Source organism: Cheilinus undulatus, linkage group 7 (genome assembly GCF_018320785.1).
Source record: "Cheilinus undulatus linkage group 7, ASM1832078v1, whole genome shotgun sequence".
In the NCBI taxonomy this organism is placed as follows: domain Eukaryota; kingdom Metazoa; phylum Chordata; class Actinopteri; order Labriformes; family Labridae; genus Cheilinus; species Cheilinus undulatus.
In genome coordinates, this window is record NC_054871.1 from 421,136 (window position 1) to 433,451 (window position 12,316).

Here is a 12,316-nt window from a genome sequence, read left to right on the forward strand (position 1 = left end):
CCCCAAACACAAAAACTAATTAACACAAAAACAAAATTACAAACTGTCCAAAATTTTCATGCAAATACTCAAAAATTTCACTGCAAAATTTACATTGAAACTGTTAAAAATATACAAAATAGTATACAAAATATTCCACGAAAATTTCCAAGAAATAATCCTAAAATTATTTATGGAAATCCCTGAAATTTTCATTAGAATTCCCACAGTATTTCAAGTCAATTTCTAATACTTCAATGGACAGTGCAGACAATGTTCTCAAAAACTCTACTAGTATAAAGTATTAGTTAATGTTGTGGGAAAGCCAGAATGTCATGTCTGCATATGTGCATGCAGGGTCTGAGGAGGTTAATATCAGGGAAAGTGGAATCCCACGTCTCCACATTTGGATGCATCATTGCTGTAAGACTTTATTTAAGCCAAAAACAGCTGACTCAGCTGATAAAAAGAGCAGAATAAAGACGTAGCATTACGTGAGTCCCGGCAGCATGCACCGATATTTAGGATATGATTTTACAGGGATGGATTCAGGACTGTGAATGAGGGAGCTTTGGTAGTTTGAGGCCTCAAAGATGGAGGCTGAAGTCCAGGAGCTGGTACCTGTTTATCCAGGAACTCTCTGGTGTCTTTCTCGATGTGGCCTTCGTACAGATTAGTGGTCAAACTCATCAAACCGATCTTTGAGAGGCCAAAGTCTGTCAGCTTGATGTGTCCCATGGAGGTGATGAGAAGACTGCAGGAGAAAAGACAAACGTGTAATTCCTTAGTATGCTGTCACTTAAAAAAAAATGCAAACTAGTAAAACAAAACAAAAAAAAAGCATTTCATGAGACTAACTCCTCATCCACATGTAGACCAGGACTTTAAAAGAAGAGGGTTAATTTGGCCTGGTGTACACCTCCAAACATCATTTAAGGTCACTACAGAGTTAAACTCCCTTCAGATTCTTTAGAAATTCTGTCCAATGGGATTCATGTGTAGGCGGGGAAAATGGCATTTTGGCTTCTTAACATCAAACTGATATCTTCACTTTCATTTCCATGGAAACAGCAGACAGGACTAAAACAGAAAATAATTCAGCTTCATTCTCCACATCTCTCTGTCATTACAGAAACACAGATGTACCAGCAATCTTTCCCTAATGTCGACTTTCCTGTGTGGGCAACTTTTCCACAAGTTGTCAACCAGGCCTACTATTCGGCAAAAAAAGCCCCCAACACTCCCAGCTTCATCAACATTCCATCCTTTCCTTTGAAGATTATTTCACCTTCAAAGCTTATAAACATTCCACCCTTGCCTTTGAAGATGATGTCATCCTCAGAGCTTACAAACATTCCATCCTTTCCTCTCAACATAATGTAATTTTCAAAGCTTATCAACATTCCATCCTTGCCTTTTAAGATGATGTCATCTTCAAAGCTTATAAACATTCCACCCTTGCCTTTGAAGATGATGTCATCTTCAAAGCTTATAAACATTCCACCCTTGCCTTTGAGGATCATCTTCACAGACCCAACCCTTCCTCCGGAACCGTCTTGGGTCTGGTTCAGGTTGTCGGAAGAACTTTGAAAACGTTGGAGCCTCCCAGTAAAGGATGGACTACTGTTGACACTGCCTTCTCTTACCAGCACATCACTGAATGTTTTTATGTTTAAGTTTGTACAAAGACGTTTTTTAGAACCTTGGCCCATTTCAAACCCCTACCCTTTAATTTCCAGCGCCCCCTTGCATCTTGAAGCAGAGTTACATGAAATAATGGCCAAATCTTCCCCTATGAAGACTCTAGAAAATCTCTGAAGGGCCCAGCAGCCCAAGTCTGAACCCACCCCCCATTCAACAAGAGTCAGGACTCCTTACACCTCAGGTTGATGGAGAGTGGGTGTAGGGCTACTCTGACAGAGCTGCAGAGTTTATGGCTGGGATAATTACTGAGATTTATTTTAAAAAAGTCCTGTCTACATGTGGAATAGTACCCACTGAACGGGTACACATGTAAACATTATGAGGACACTTTGAAGGTTTGTAATAGTTTCAGTTAAAAGTGTTCCAACAGGAAGACTATAAATGTGTCTGGTGGTTTTTTCCGTACTTGTCAGGTTTGAGGTCTCGGTGCACGATGCCGTAGTTGTGCAGATACTCCAAGGCCAGAACGGTTTCTGCAAAGTACATACGAGCCATGTCCACGGGCAGAGCGCCGATGTTCTTCAGCAGCGTGGCGCAGTCTCCACCTGCAGACAGAATCAGCACTTTAAAAACACCACCACCAATGAGATAACAATAAAAGCACACCTGTATAAGCGTTCTCTTACCCTCCACGTACTCCATCACCATGCACAGGTGCCTCCTAGTCTCAAAGGAACAGAACATGGAGACCACAAACGGGTTCTCAGCGAACGTCAGGATGTCACGCTCCACAAAGGCCTGCTGGATCTGGTTCCTCAGGATCAGGTTCTGCTTGTTTATCTTCTTCATGGCGAAACGCTGACGGGTTTCTTTGTGGCGCACCAAAAACACAGCGCTGTATGAAGGAGATAAACCTCAAATGAAGCTAACAGTCTCTGAAGCGCTGATGCTAAACTGTGTTTATGTGGACGTATAGGAGTGTCAGAGCTGTAAACCACGCCCTCTCTCACCCGTAGGCGCCGTTACTGATGAGTTTGATGTTTTCAAAGTCTTCCTCTCGAGGCGTTTTGGTTTTAGCCGGCGGTGGCGGAGCAGCTGGGACGGTCGTTCCTCGACTCTGAAGAACCACGAGAGAGAGTTTGATTATAATCAACACAGCAGGACTGACTATCTATGCCTGGGTGGATTCCCCCAGAGTAGGACCAGTTTATTCTCTCTAACATGTTAACCGTGGAGGCGTACTCACGTCCACGGAGTCGTCGGTCTCGGGGGTTTCTGGGTTCCCGCTGTCGTAGCTGCTCAGCTGGGCCATTTCTGCAGAGAGGAGCAGAAGGATGAGTCAGTGACGGGGGGCAGATGTAAAAACTAAATAAATAAAGTCTAATGTTAAAGGTGAGGTGGTGCTACCCTCCAGGGGGTCCCTGGTGAGGCCCAGCTGGCTGATGATGTATCGTGGGATGTCTGACTTGATGCCCTGGCCCTCCTTGGCATGGCCTTCTGCTGCTTCTAACAAATGATAAAACTCCTCAGGGTCAAACTCCTGCAGAGAAGATGGAAGAGTTTTCATTAGTAAAGATTCATGGTTACGGCCAGCTATGGTGGGACACCAGAGTCGTGCTCGGCCTCAAAGGAACTTCAAATTTAAAGACTTCTCCCTGAATGAACGATAGAGAAGGCTGGAGTCTTATTTTAAAGGCGTCTCTACCACAGAAGCTCCTGTGTCCGCTGACAAAGACAGCTGTTAGCAGCACAAACACAAAATACCAGAGAGCTAAAGAAAGGATCAGAGCTCCGATCAGAGGACTCCTTCTCCTTGGGAATAAGGATTCCCAGAGCTCTGCTCCAGGCTCCTGGGTTAGACCAGCAATACTCAACGTGTGGCTCTTTAATGTCTTAGTTGGAAATATTATTCCCCCAGAAAACCTTAAAAAAGGGAAATTTGACCTCAGAAACTAATCACATTAACAAGTTTGTTTCAAGACTTGTGCAGAAGGCTTTAACTGTCAAACCTGATTATCCCATTTATCCATTTTTTACCTTTTTTCACCATTTTTTAAAACTTTTCACCCAATTAAGCGATCTTTGCTGTTAAATATCACCTTTTCCTACTCTTTTGACCATTTTTGCCATTTTTTACTTTTTTTTTTGCCACTTTTCACCCATTTAAACTTACTTTTGCCATCAAGTGCCCATTTTTTCCTATTTTTTGCCCTTGTTTGCCTCTTCTTTTTGCCACTATAATTCCATTTTGCCCCTTTCACCATAGTTCACCACTTTTTGCCCATTTAAGCGACCTTTTTCCATTAAAAAACACTTTTTTCCACTTTTCTCCCATTTTTGCCCTTTCTTTTTACCATTTACTGCTCATTTAAGCTACATTTTGCTATTTAATACCACTTGTTCCCTATTTTTTTCCTGTTTTGCCGACCTTGCTTTTTGCCCATTTCAGTCACTTTTCTCTATGTCAGTGATAATCAACCTGTGGCTCTTTTGTGATGATTTTTGGCTCTTTTATGTCTTAAATTGAAATATTACTCCCCAAGGAAACCTTTAAAAAGGGAAGCTTTGTCCTCAGAAATGATCTATTAAAAGTCACATTAATCAGTTTGTTTCCCACACTTCGACAGTAGGCTTTAATTGTCAGACTGACAACCTTTATATTTTTGTCTATCTCCATTGCCCTTATTTGTAATTTTTTGACACTCTTTTTTTTTTTAAAGGTTTATTTTTGGGTATTTTGTGCCTTTATTTGATAGAGGGGAGGATGGTGGATGGAGTCGGGGACAGGGAGGGGAGCGGGGGGGGACTCAGGCCGGATTCGAGCCCGGGCCGCCCGCGTGCATGGGGTGCGTGCCTTATCCATTCTGCCAGCTGCGCCCCATTTTTTGACACTATTAATCTTTTTTTTTGCCACTTTTGTCCCATTTTTGCCATTTTCACCTCTTTTTGCCTCTTTTATCCTGCTTATTTCAATTTTTACTTTTCCTATTGTTTTCCATTTAAGCTGCCTCTGGCCATTACTTTTCACTTTTTTCCATTTTGTCTTATTTTTTCCCACCTTTTTGGTGCTTTTTGCCCATTTTAAACACTTTTAACTCATTTTAACTCATTAGTTTGCCACCTTATTTGCTGCTTTATGACCATTTTTGCCATCTGTAACACATTTTTTTTGTCATTTCTCACACATTTCTGCCAATTTTCTCTCCATTTTTGTGACTTTTCACCCAGTTTTTGCCATTTTATGCCTATCTTACCCTGGTCACCCATTTCTAGCCACATTTTTGCCACCTTTTGACCTTTTTTTACCAGCTTTAACCTATTTTTATTACCACTCTAACCCATTTTTGCCACTTTTCACCACTTAGATTGTGGCTCTTGCAAAGGTATGTTTAAACAGTGGCTCTTTGGTTGAGCGGGGTTGAATAACTCTGGTCTAAGTTGAGTTTTTTATGAATAAAAAGCTGCGGTCGAACGTTTTTAGTCATAGTTTTAGTCGACGACATTAACACTGGGTGTCAGTGCTGTTGTTTTATCCTGGCTCTGGGTTAAGGCTCTAAGAATCACCTAAACAAAATGCTCAGTGATATTTTTCTACTCTCTTGGGGCTGTTAGAGGGTCAGCGTTCATTAGCATGTTATTTTTAGCTGTTAGCCTCTTTACAGAGACGAGAAGTGCCACTGAAACAAACACTGGGTTAAAAACGCTCTGACTGATCGCTCACATGAAGTGAAAACTTCCTGTCTGGGACACCTTGGTTAGTCTGGAGGTTAGGCTCTGCTAGTTAATGACAACACTAAAGTTAGACCTGAACCAGTTCTAATGTAGGTTTTGTGGACTTTACAGCAAAACTTAAGACAGAACCCACGGATGTGGTGCAACAGGCTGCAGAAATGGGAGGACATGCTTTTATAGAGCCTATAGGGGGCTCTGGGGCTGAGGAAGCCTTTGCACGCCTCACTACAGCCGGCACTTCCTTCCACCTTGGATGCACATTTCTGCAGCGTGTACAGTACGTGTATAAACACACACACACACACTCACACACACGCCCTGCCCCCTCCTTTATCAGCATGCATCATTTATAAAAAGCCCATCCTGTACGCTGTCACACACTCAGCTGCATGTGATTACTCAAACTGACGATGTGAGCGTGGAGGCGCCCCCCCCCCCGTCTCTCCAATTATCCTCCATCTCCTCCACTCAGTCTTCATCTTCTCCTCCTCTTCCTCTCTGTCTCACACCTGCTCAGATTCACCTGTGTGACTCCATACGACCACGGTCTGAGAGCAGACGCTTCCTGTAGGCGATGGAAGGAACGGCGAACCCTCTCAGAGGGGTTAGCGTGTTAGTGTAAATGAGCCTGATTGAAAATCCTCAGAGGAAGTCCATCAATGAAAGCTGTGTGTGAATCCTCTCACATGAGGGAGCAGACGCTCTGAATCGTTCATGGAGAGACATGAACGAGCTGTAACACTTCATCCTGCTCACAGCAATCTTCCTAACAGCTCAATTTACCGCAGGAGGACAGGAGTGTGAATAAACCTCTATCAAACTACGGCAACAACGGCAACTCACATGCACAGGGAAGTAAAAATTAGTGTTCCTCTTACCAAACACTCCAGCAGCCTCGCCGGCCGGGCGATGATGATCATCAGCTTCTTGACGAGTTGTGTGACGAAGGTAACCTCCACACTCTCTGAACGCTCGTGAGCCTGCAAACACAAAGACAGGAAAGCAGATTGAAGAGAAAATCTTAAAAGGTACAAAAGTCTAAAAAGATACAGTCCTGCTGAAGTTTTACCCCGACTAGCGGCCTGTACAGTACTCTGGAACGAGTCTACTCCCCACATCCAACCCTCACGTCGCCATAAAGGTGGAGACTTTCTTTTTTTCCACAGATATATGCTAGGACATCCAGAGCCTGACCTGGGTTTTTGTCAATCCTTTGCCCTCAGACAGCTAACTTTGCACATCTACGCCTGAATTCAGGCTACAGGATCTCCACTTCTAGTCCCAGTCACACCAAGTCCACAAACTAGTCCCGGAGCTGGACTGTGCTGGTTCCTTTCCAGAGTTATGATGATAATAACAATGTGGTCATAACGTTCTGCTAATGCTTAGAACGGTTGAGTTATTGCAGCTACATCAGTATTCTCAAGTCTGAGCTAATTATGTAAGATAAATAAATGATTAAAAAAAAACAATGATAGTTCCCTGTTAAGTCACAGTAAAATGACTGTCTAAAAACATTCCATCCCTGCCTTTGGAGATGATGTCATCCTTTCAAGTCTATTAAACATTCCATCCCTGCCTTTGGAGATGATGTCATCCTTTCAAGTCTATTAAACATTCCATCCCTGCCTTTGAAGATGATGTCATCCTTTCAAGTCTAAAAACATTCCATCCCTGCCTTTGGAGATGATGTCATCCTTCAAGTCTATTAAACATTCCATCCCTGCCTCTGAAGATGATGTCATCCTTTCAAGTCTACTAAACATTCCATCCCTTCCTTTGAAGATGATGTCATCCTTTCAAGTCTATTAAACATTCCATCCCTGCCTTTGGAGATGATGTCATCCTTTCAAGTGTATAAAGCATTCCATCCCTGCCTTTTGCATCAGGCCAGTCTAGTCCCTACTCTCTTTCACAGTGAAGCCAGGCTGTTGTAACTCCTGATGATGTTTACTCTTCAGCATTGGCTCCTTTCCTGTTTTTTAGCTCTTGAGGCCGCTGCTTGGATCTAACAGCAGATTAAATCTGGAATAATTGACTTTTAATGCATCCTTTAGTCAGTGGGAGCAGACTGATCCCTCCTTTAATCATCTATTTATTCTCTTCAATGATATTTTTAATAATTTATCTCCTGAACTCGTCTTTACCCTTGAAGCTGAGCAGTCAGAGTATCCTGTGCTGTTTGTCCTTCACTAACAAAGACCAGGGAGCTGTCTGAGTCCTTCACTGACACCTGGAAGGTAATCTAAATCAGTGCCACCTCCGCCGCCTCGCTCCCCGAAATTTCTGTCAGTGTGCAGACAGAGCAATTTACCCACAATCCACTGTAAGTGTGTGGAGACACATCGGAGCGAGCACAGATTCCCTGGAAGAAACGAGCTGGAAGTGAAGAGCGTGTGTAACAATTACTAACCCGCCCACTGGAAAGCACGCCACATTCCCTGGGGGGTTAGGCCGGCGTGTGTGTATAAATAAATGGCTGTATGTATAATAGATGGGGGGGGTTACGTCTGTACTGTATGAACGTGTCAGCCCGGCTAACAGACGAGCTGCTGCTTCATAAACAAAGCACCAGCAGCTCGTAGCTGTTAGCCTGACAGGGCTGTGATGACAGACGCAGGAGGACCCGGCCCCCCCTCCCTGAATTATTTATAAGAGTAATGAAACAGCAGGGAGGGGGGTCTGTGTATGTTCTGTGTGTGTGCTCTAAATATGTATTTGATCCTCTGTGTGGAGACTGGAGTCTGCATGGAGCGGTGATCGGTGAGTAACGAGTGGTCCAGCGGCGAGCAGCGGCTAATTAACCAACGAGACGGCGTTAGTGTGGGGCTGTAAATTCACTCTGCATGTGTAATGTGACAGAGATCCTCCTCACAGTGGACTCAGTGAGCTCTAACATCCTGCACGTACCACACTCTAAACCAGTGGTTCTCAACTGGTCCAGTTTCAGGACCCACCAGTCCGTCTCACCACAGACCGCGACCCACGCTTCCAAACAGTTTTCAACAACGCATGTTTAGTTAATTTGACCCAAACAGCTGATATTAAACAGAAAAGGGAGAAAACTGACAGATTTTATACCCTCCCCCCCTTCATCATGTGAAGACTGCTGCCAGATTTACAGAGAACTTGTGAAATAACTTCATTATCAAGGAAAAGCAGCCTTTTATTTAGAAGAGGAGATGTATGAGTAAATACTGATCAAACATTTAAATTTACCCAATTTTATAGTAAAACAGAGAGATCAGACGTATCCATACATGTCCAAGGAGGACTTCAGGACTGTTGCCACCATTTCTATTCAGACACCCAGTCAACCCACTGAAAAATGCTCCATGACCCACTTTTGGGTCCCAACCCACCAGTTGAGAACCACTGGATTTCAGCGTCATAGTGAGGGTCTAGTACCAGACAGTCACGGTACCAGACAGTCACGGTACCAGACAGTGAAGGTACCAGACAGTGAAGGTACCAGACAGTGAAGGTACCAGACAGTCACGGTACCAGACAGTGAAGGTACCAGACAGTCACGGTACCAGACAGTGAAGGTACCAGACAGTCACGGTACCAGACAGTCATGGTACCAGACAGTGAAGGTACCAGACAGTGAAGGTACCAGACAGTCATGGTACCAGACAGTCACGGTACCAGACAGTGAAGGTACCAGACAGTGAAGGTACCAGACAGTGAAGGTACCAGACAGTGAAGGTACCAGACAGTGAAGGTACCAGACAGTCACGGTACCAGACAGTGAAGGTACCAGACAGTCACGGTACCAGACAGTGAAGGTACCAGACAGTGAAGGTACCAGACAGTCATGGTACCAGACAGTGAAGGTACCAGACAGTCATGGTACCAGACAGTGAAGGTACCAGACAGTGAAGGTACCAGACAGTGAAGGTACCAGACAGTCACGGTACCAGACAGTGAAGGTACCAGACAGTCATGGTACCAGACAGTGAAGGTACCAGACAGTGAAGGTACCAGACAGTGAAGGTACCAGACAGTCATGGTACCAGACAGTGAAGGTACCAGACAGTCACGGTACCAGACAGTGAAGGTACCAGACAGTGAAGGTACCAGACAGTCATGGTACCAGACAGTGAAGGTACCAGACAGTCATGGTACCAGACAGTGAAGGTACCAGACAGTGAAGGTACCAGACAGTGAAGGTACCAGACAGTCACGGTACCAGACAGTGAAGGTACCAGACAGTCATGGTACCAGACAGTGAAGGTACCAGACAGTGAAGGTACCAGACAGTGAAGGTACCAGACAGTCATGGTACCAGACAGTGAAGGTACCAGACAGTCACGGTACCAGACAGTGAAGGTACCAGACAGTGAAGGTACCAGACAGTCATGGTACCAGACAGTGAAGGTACCAGACAGTGAAGGTACCAGACAGTGAAGGTACCAGACAGTGAAGGTACCAGACAGTCATGGTACCAGACAGTGAAGGTACCAGACAGTCACGGTACCAGACAGTGAAGGTACCAGACAGTGAAGGTACCAGACAGTCATGGTACCAGACAGTGAAGGTACCAGACAGTGAAGGTACCAGACAGTGAAGGTACCAGACAGTCATGGTACCAGACAGTGAAGGTACCAGACAGTGAAGGTACCAGACAGTGAAGGTACCAGACAGTCATGGTACCAGACAGTGAAGGTACCAGACAGTCATGGTACCAGACAGTGAAGGTACCAGACAGTGAAGGTACCAGACAGTGAAGGTACCAGACAGTCACGGTACCAGACAGTGAAGGTACCAGACAGTCATGGTACCAGACAGTGAAGGTACCAGACAGTGAAGGTACCAGACAGTGAAGGTACCAGACAGTCATGGTACCAGACAGTGAAGGTACCAGACAGTCACGGTACCAGACAGTGAAGGTACCAGACAGTGAAGGTACCAGACAGTCATGGTACCAGACAGTGAAGGTACCAGACAGTCATGGTACCAGACAGTGAAGGTACCAGACAGTGAAGGTACCAGACAGTGAAGGTACCAGACAGTCACGGTACCAGACAGTGAAGGTACCAGACAGTCATGGTACCAGACAGTGAAGGTACCAGACAGTGAAGGTACCAGACAGTGAAGGTACCAGACAGTCATGGTACCAGACAGTGAAGGTACCAGACAGTCACGGTACCAGACAGTGAAGGTACCAGACAGTGAAGGTACCAGACAGTCATGGTACCAGACAGTGAAGGTACCAGACAGTGAAGGTACCAGACAGTGAAGGTACCAGACAGTGAAGGTACCAGACAGTCATGGTACCAGACAGTGAAGGTACCAGACAGTCACGGTACCAGACAGTGAAGGTACCAGACAGTGAAGGTACCAGACAGTCATGGTACCAGACAGTGAAGGTACCAGACAGTGAAGGTACCAGACAGTGAAGGTACCAGACAGTCATGGTACCAGACAGTGAAGGTACCAGACAGTGAAGGTACCAGGCTCCTCTCTAGACTGTTGCTCTGAGACTTCCTCCAGTTTCAGTCTCATTGGTCAGTCAGTACTGATTATAGATTAGTGATTATAGATTATTAGTTATAGAATAGTGATTATAGATTATTAGTTATAGATTAGTGATTATAGATTATTAGTTATAGATTAGTGATTATAGATTATTAGTTATAGAATAGTGATTATAGATTATTAGTTATAGATTAGTGATTATAGATTATTAGTTATAGATTAGTGATTATAGATTATTAGTTATAGAATAGTGATTATAGATTATTAGTTATAGATTAGTGATTATAGATTATTAGTTATGGATTAGTGATTATAGATTATTAGTTTTAGATTAGTGATTATAGATTTTATTGATTAGTGATAATAGATTATTAGATACAGATTAGTGATTATAGATTATAGATCATAGATTAATGATTAAAGATTATTAGCTATAGATTAGTGAATATAGATCATAGATTAGTGATTATAGATTATAAATTATAGATTAGTGATTATAGATTATAGATTATTAGCTATAGATTAGTGATAACAGATTATTAGCTATAGATTAGTGATTATAGATTATTAGTCATAGATTAATGATTATAGATTATAGATTATTAGTTGTAGATTAGTGATTATAGATTATTAGTCATAGATTAGTGATTATAAATTATAGATTATAGATTAGTGATTATAGATTATAAATTATAGATTAGTGATTATAGATTATTAGCTATAGATTAGTGATTATAAATTATAGATTATTAGTTATAGATTAGTGATTATAAATTATAGATTATAGATTAGTGATTATAGATTATAAATTATAGATTAGTGATTATAGATTATTAGCTATAGATTAGTGATTATAAATTATAGATTATTAGTTATAGATTAGTGATTATAGATTATTAGTTATAGATTAGTGATTATAGATTATTAGTTATAGATTGTGATTATAGATTATAAATTATAGATTAGTGATTATAGATTATAAATTATAGATTAGTGATTATAGATCATTAGCTATGGATTAGTGATTATAGATTATAAGCTATAGATTAATGATTATAGATTATTAGTCATAGATTAGTGATTATAGATTATCGATTATAAATTAAAGATTAGTGATTATGGATTATTAGTTATAGATTAGTGATAATGGATTATTAGTTATAGATTATTGGTTATAGATTAGTGATTTTAGATTAGGGATTATATATTAGTGATTATAGATTAGTGTTTATAGATTATTGGTTATAGATTAGTGATAATAGATTAGGGATTATAGATTAGTGATTATAGATTATTGGTTATAGATTAGTGATTTTAGATTAGGGATTATAGATTAGGGATTATAGATTAGTGTTTATAGATTATTGGTTTTAGATTATTGGTTATAGATTAGTGATTATAGATTAGGGATTCTAGATTAGTGATTATAGATTAGTGATTATAGATAAGTGATTATAGATTAGTGATTATAGATTAGGGA

At 42.0% G+C, this 12,316-nt stretch overlaps 1 protein-coding gene across 10 annotated transcripts in view; it reads right to left on the reverse strand.

Annotated features, from left to right (window-relative positions):
- The window catches only part of mast2 (microtubule associated serine/threonine kinase 2), a 257,578-nt gene that overhangs the window by 25,649 nt on the left and 219,613 nt on the right, over positions 1-12,316 (reverse strand). For all 10 annotated transcript variants that reach the window (XM_041790744.1, XM_041790739.1, XM_041790746.1 and 7 more), the window contains 7 exons: positions 6,234-6,335; positions 3,031-3,163; positions 2,870-2,937; positions 2,634-2,740; positions 2,310-2,518; positions 2,090-2,228; positions 601-733 (listed from right to left, as the gene is read on the reverse strand). In XM_041790744.1, the coding sequence (XP_041646678.1) occupies positions 601-733; positions 2,090-2,228; positions 2,310-2,518; positions 2,634-2,740; positions 2,870-2,937; positions 3,031-3,163; positions 6,234-6,335 (891 nt within the window). The remainder of the gene's footprint in view (positions 1-600; positions 734-2,089; positions 2,229-2,309; positions 2,519-2,633; positions 2,741-2,869; positions 2,938-3,030; positions 3,164-6,233; positions 6,336-12,316) is intronic.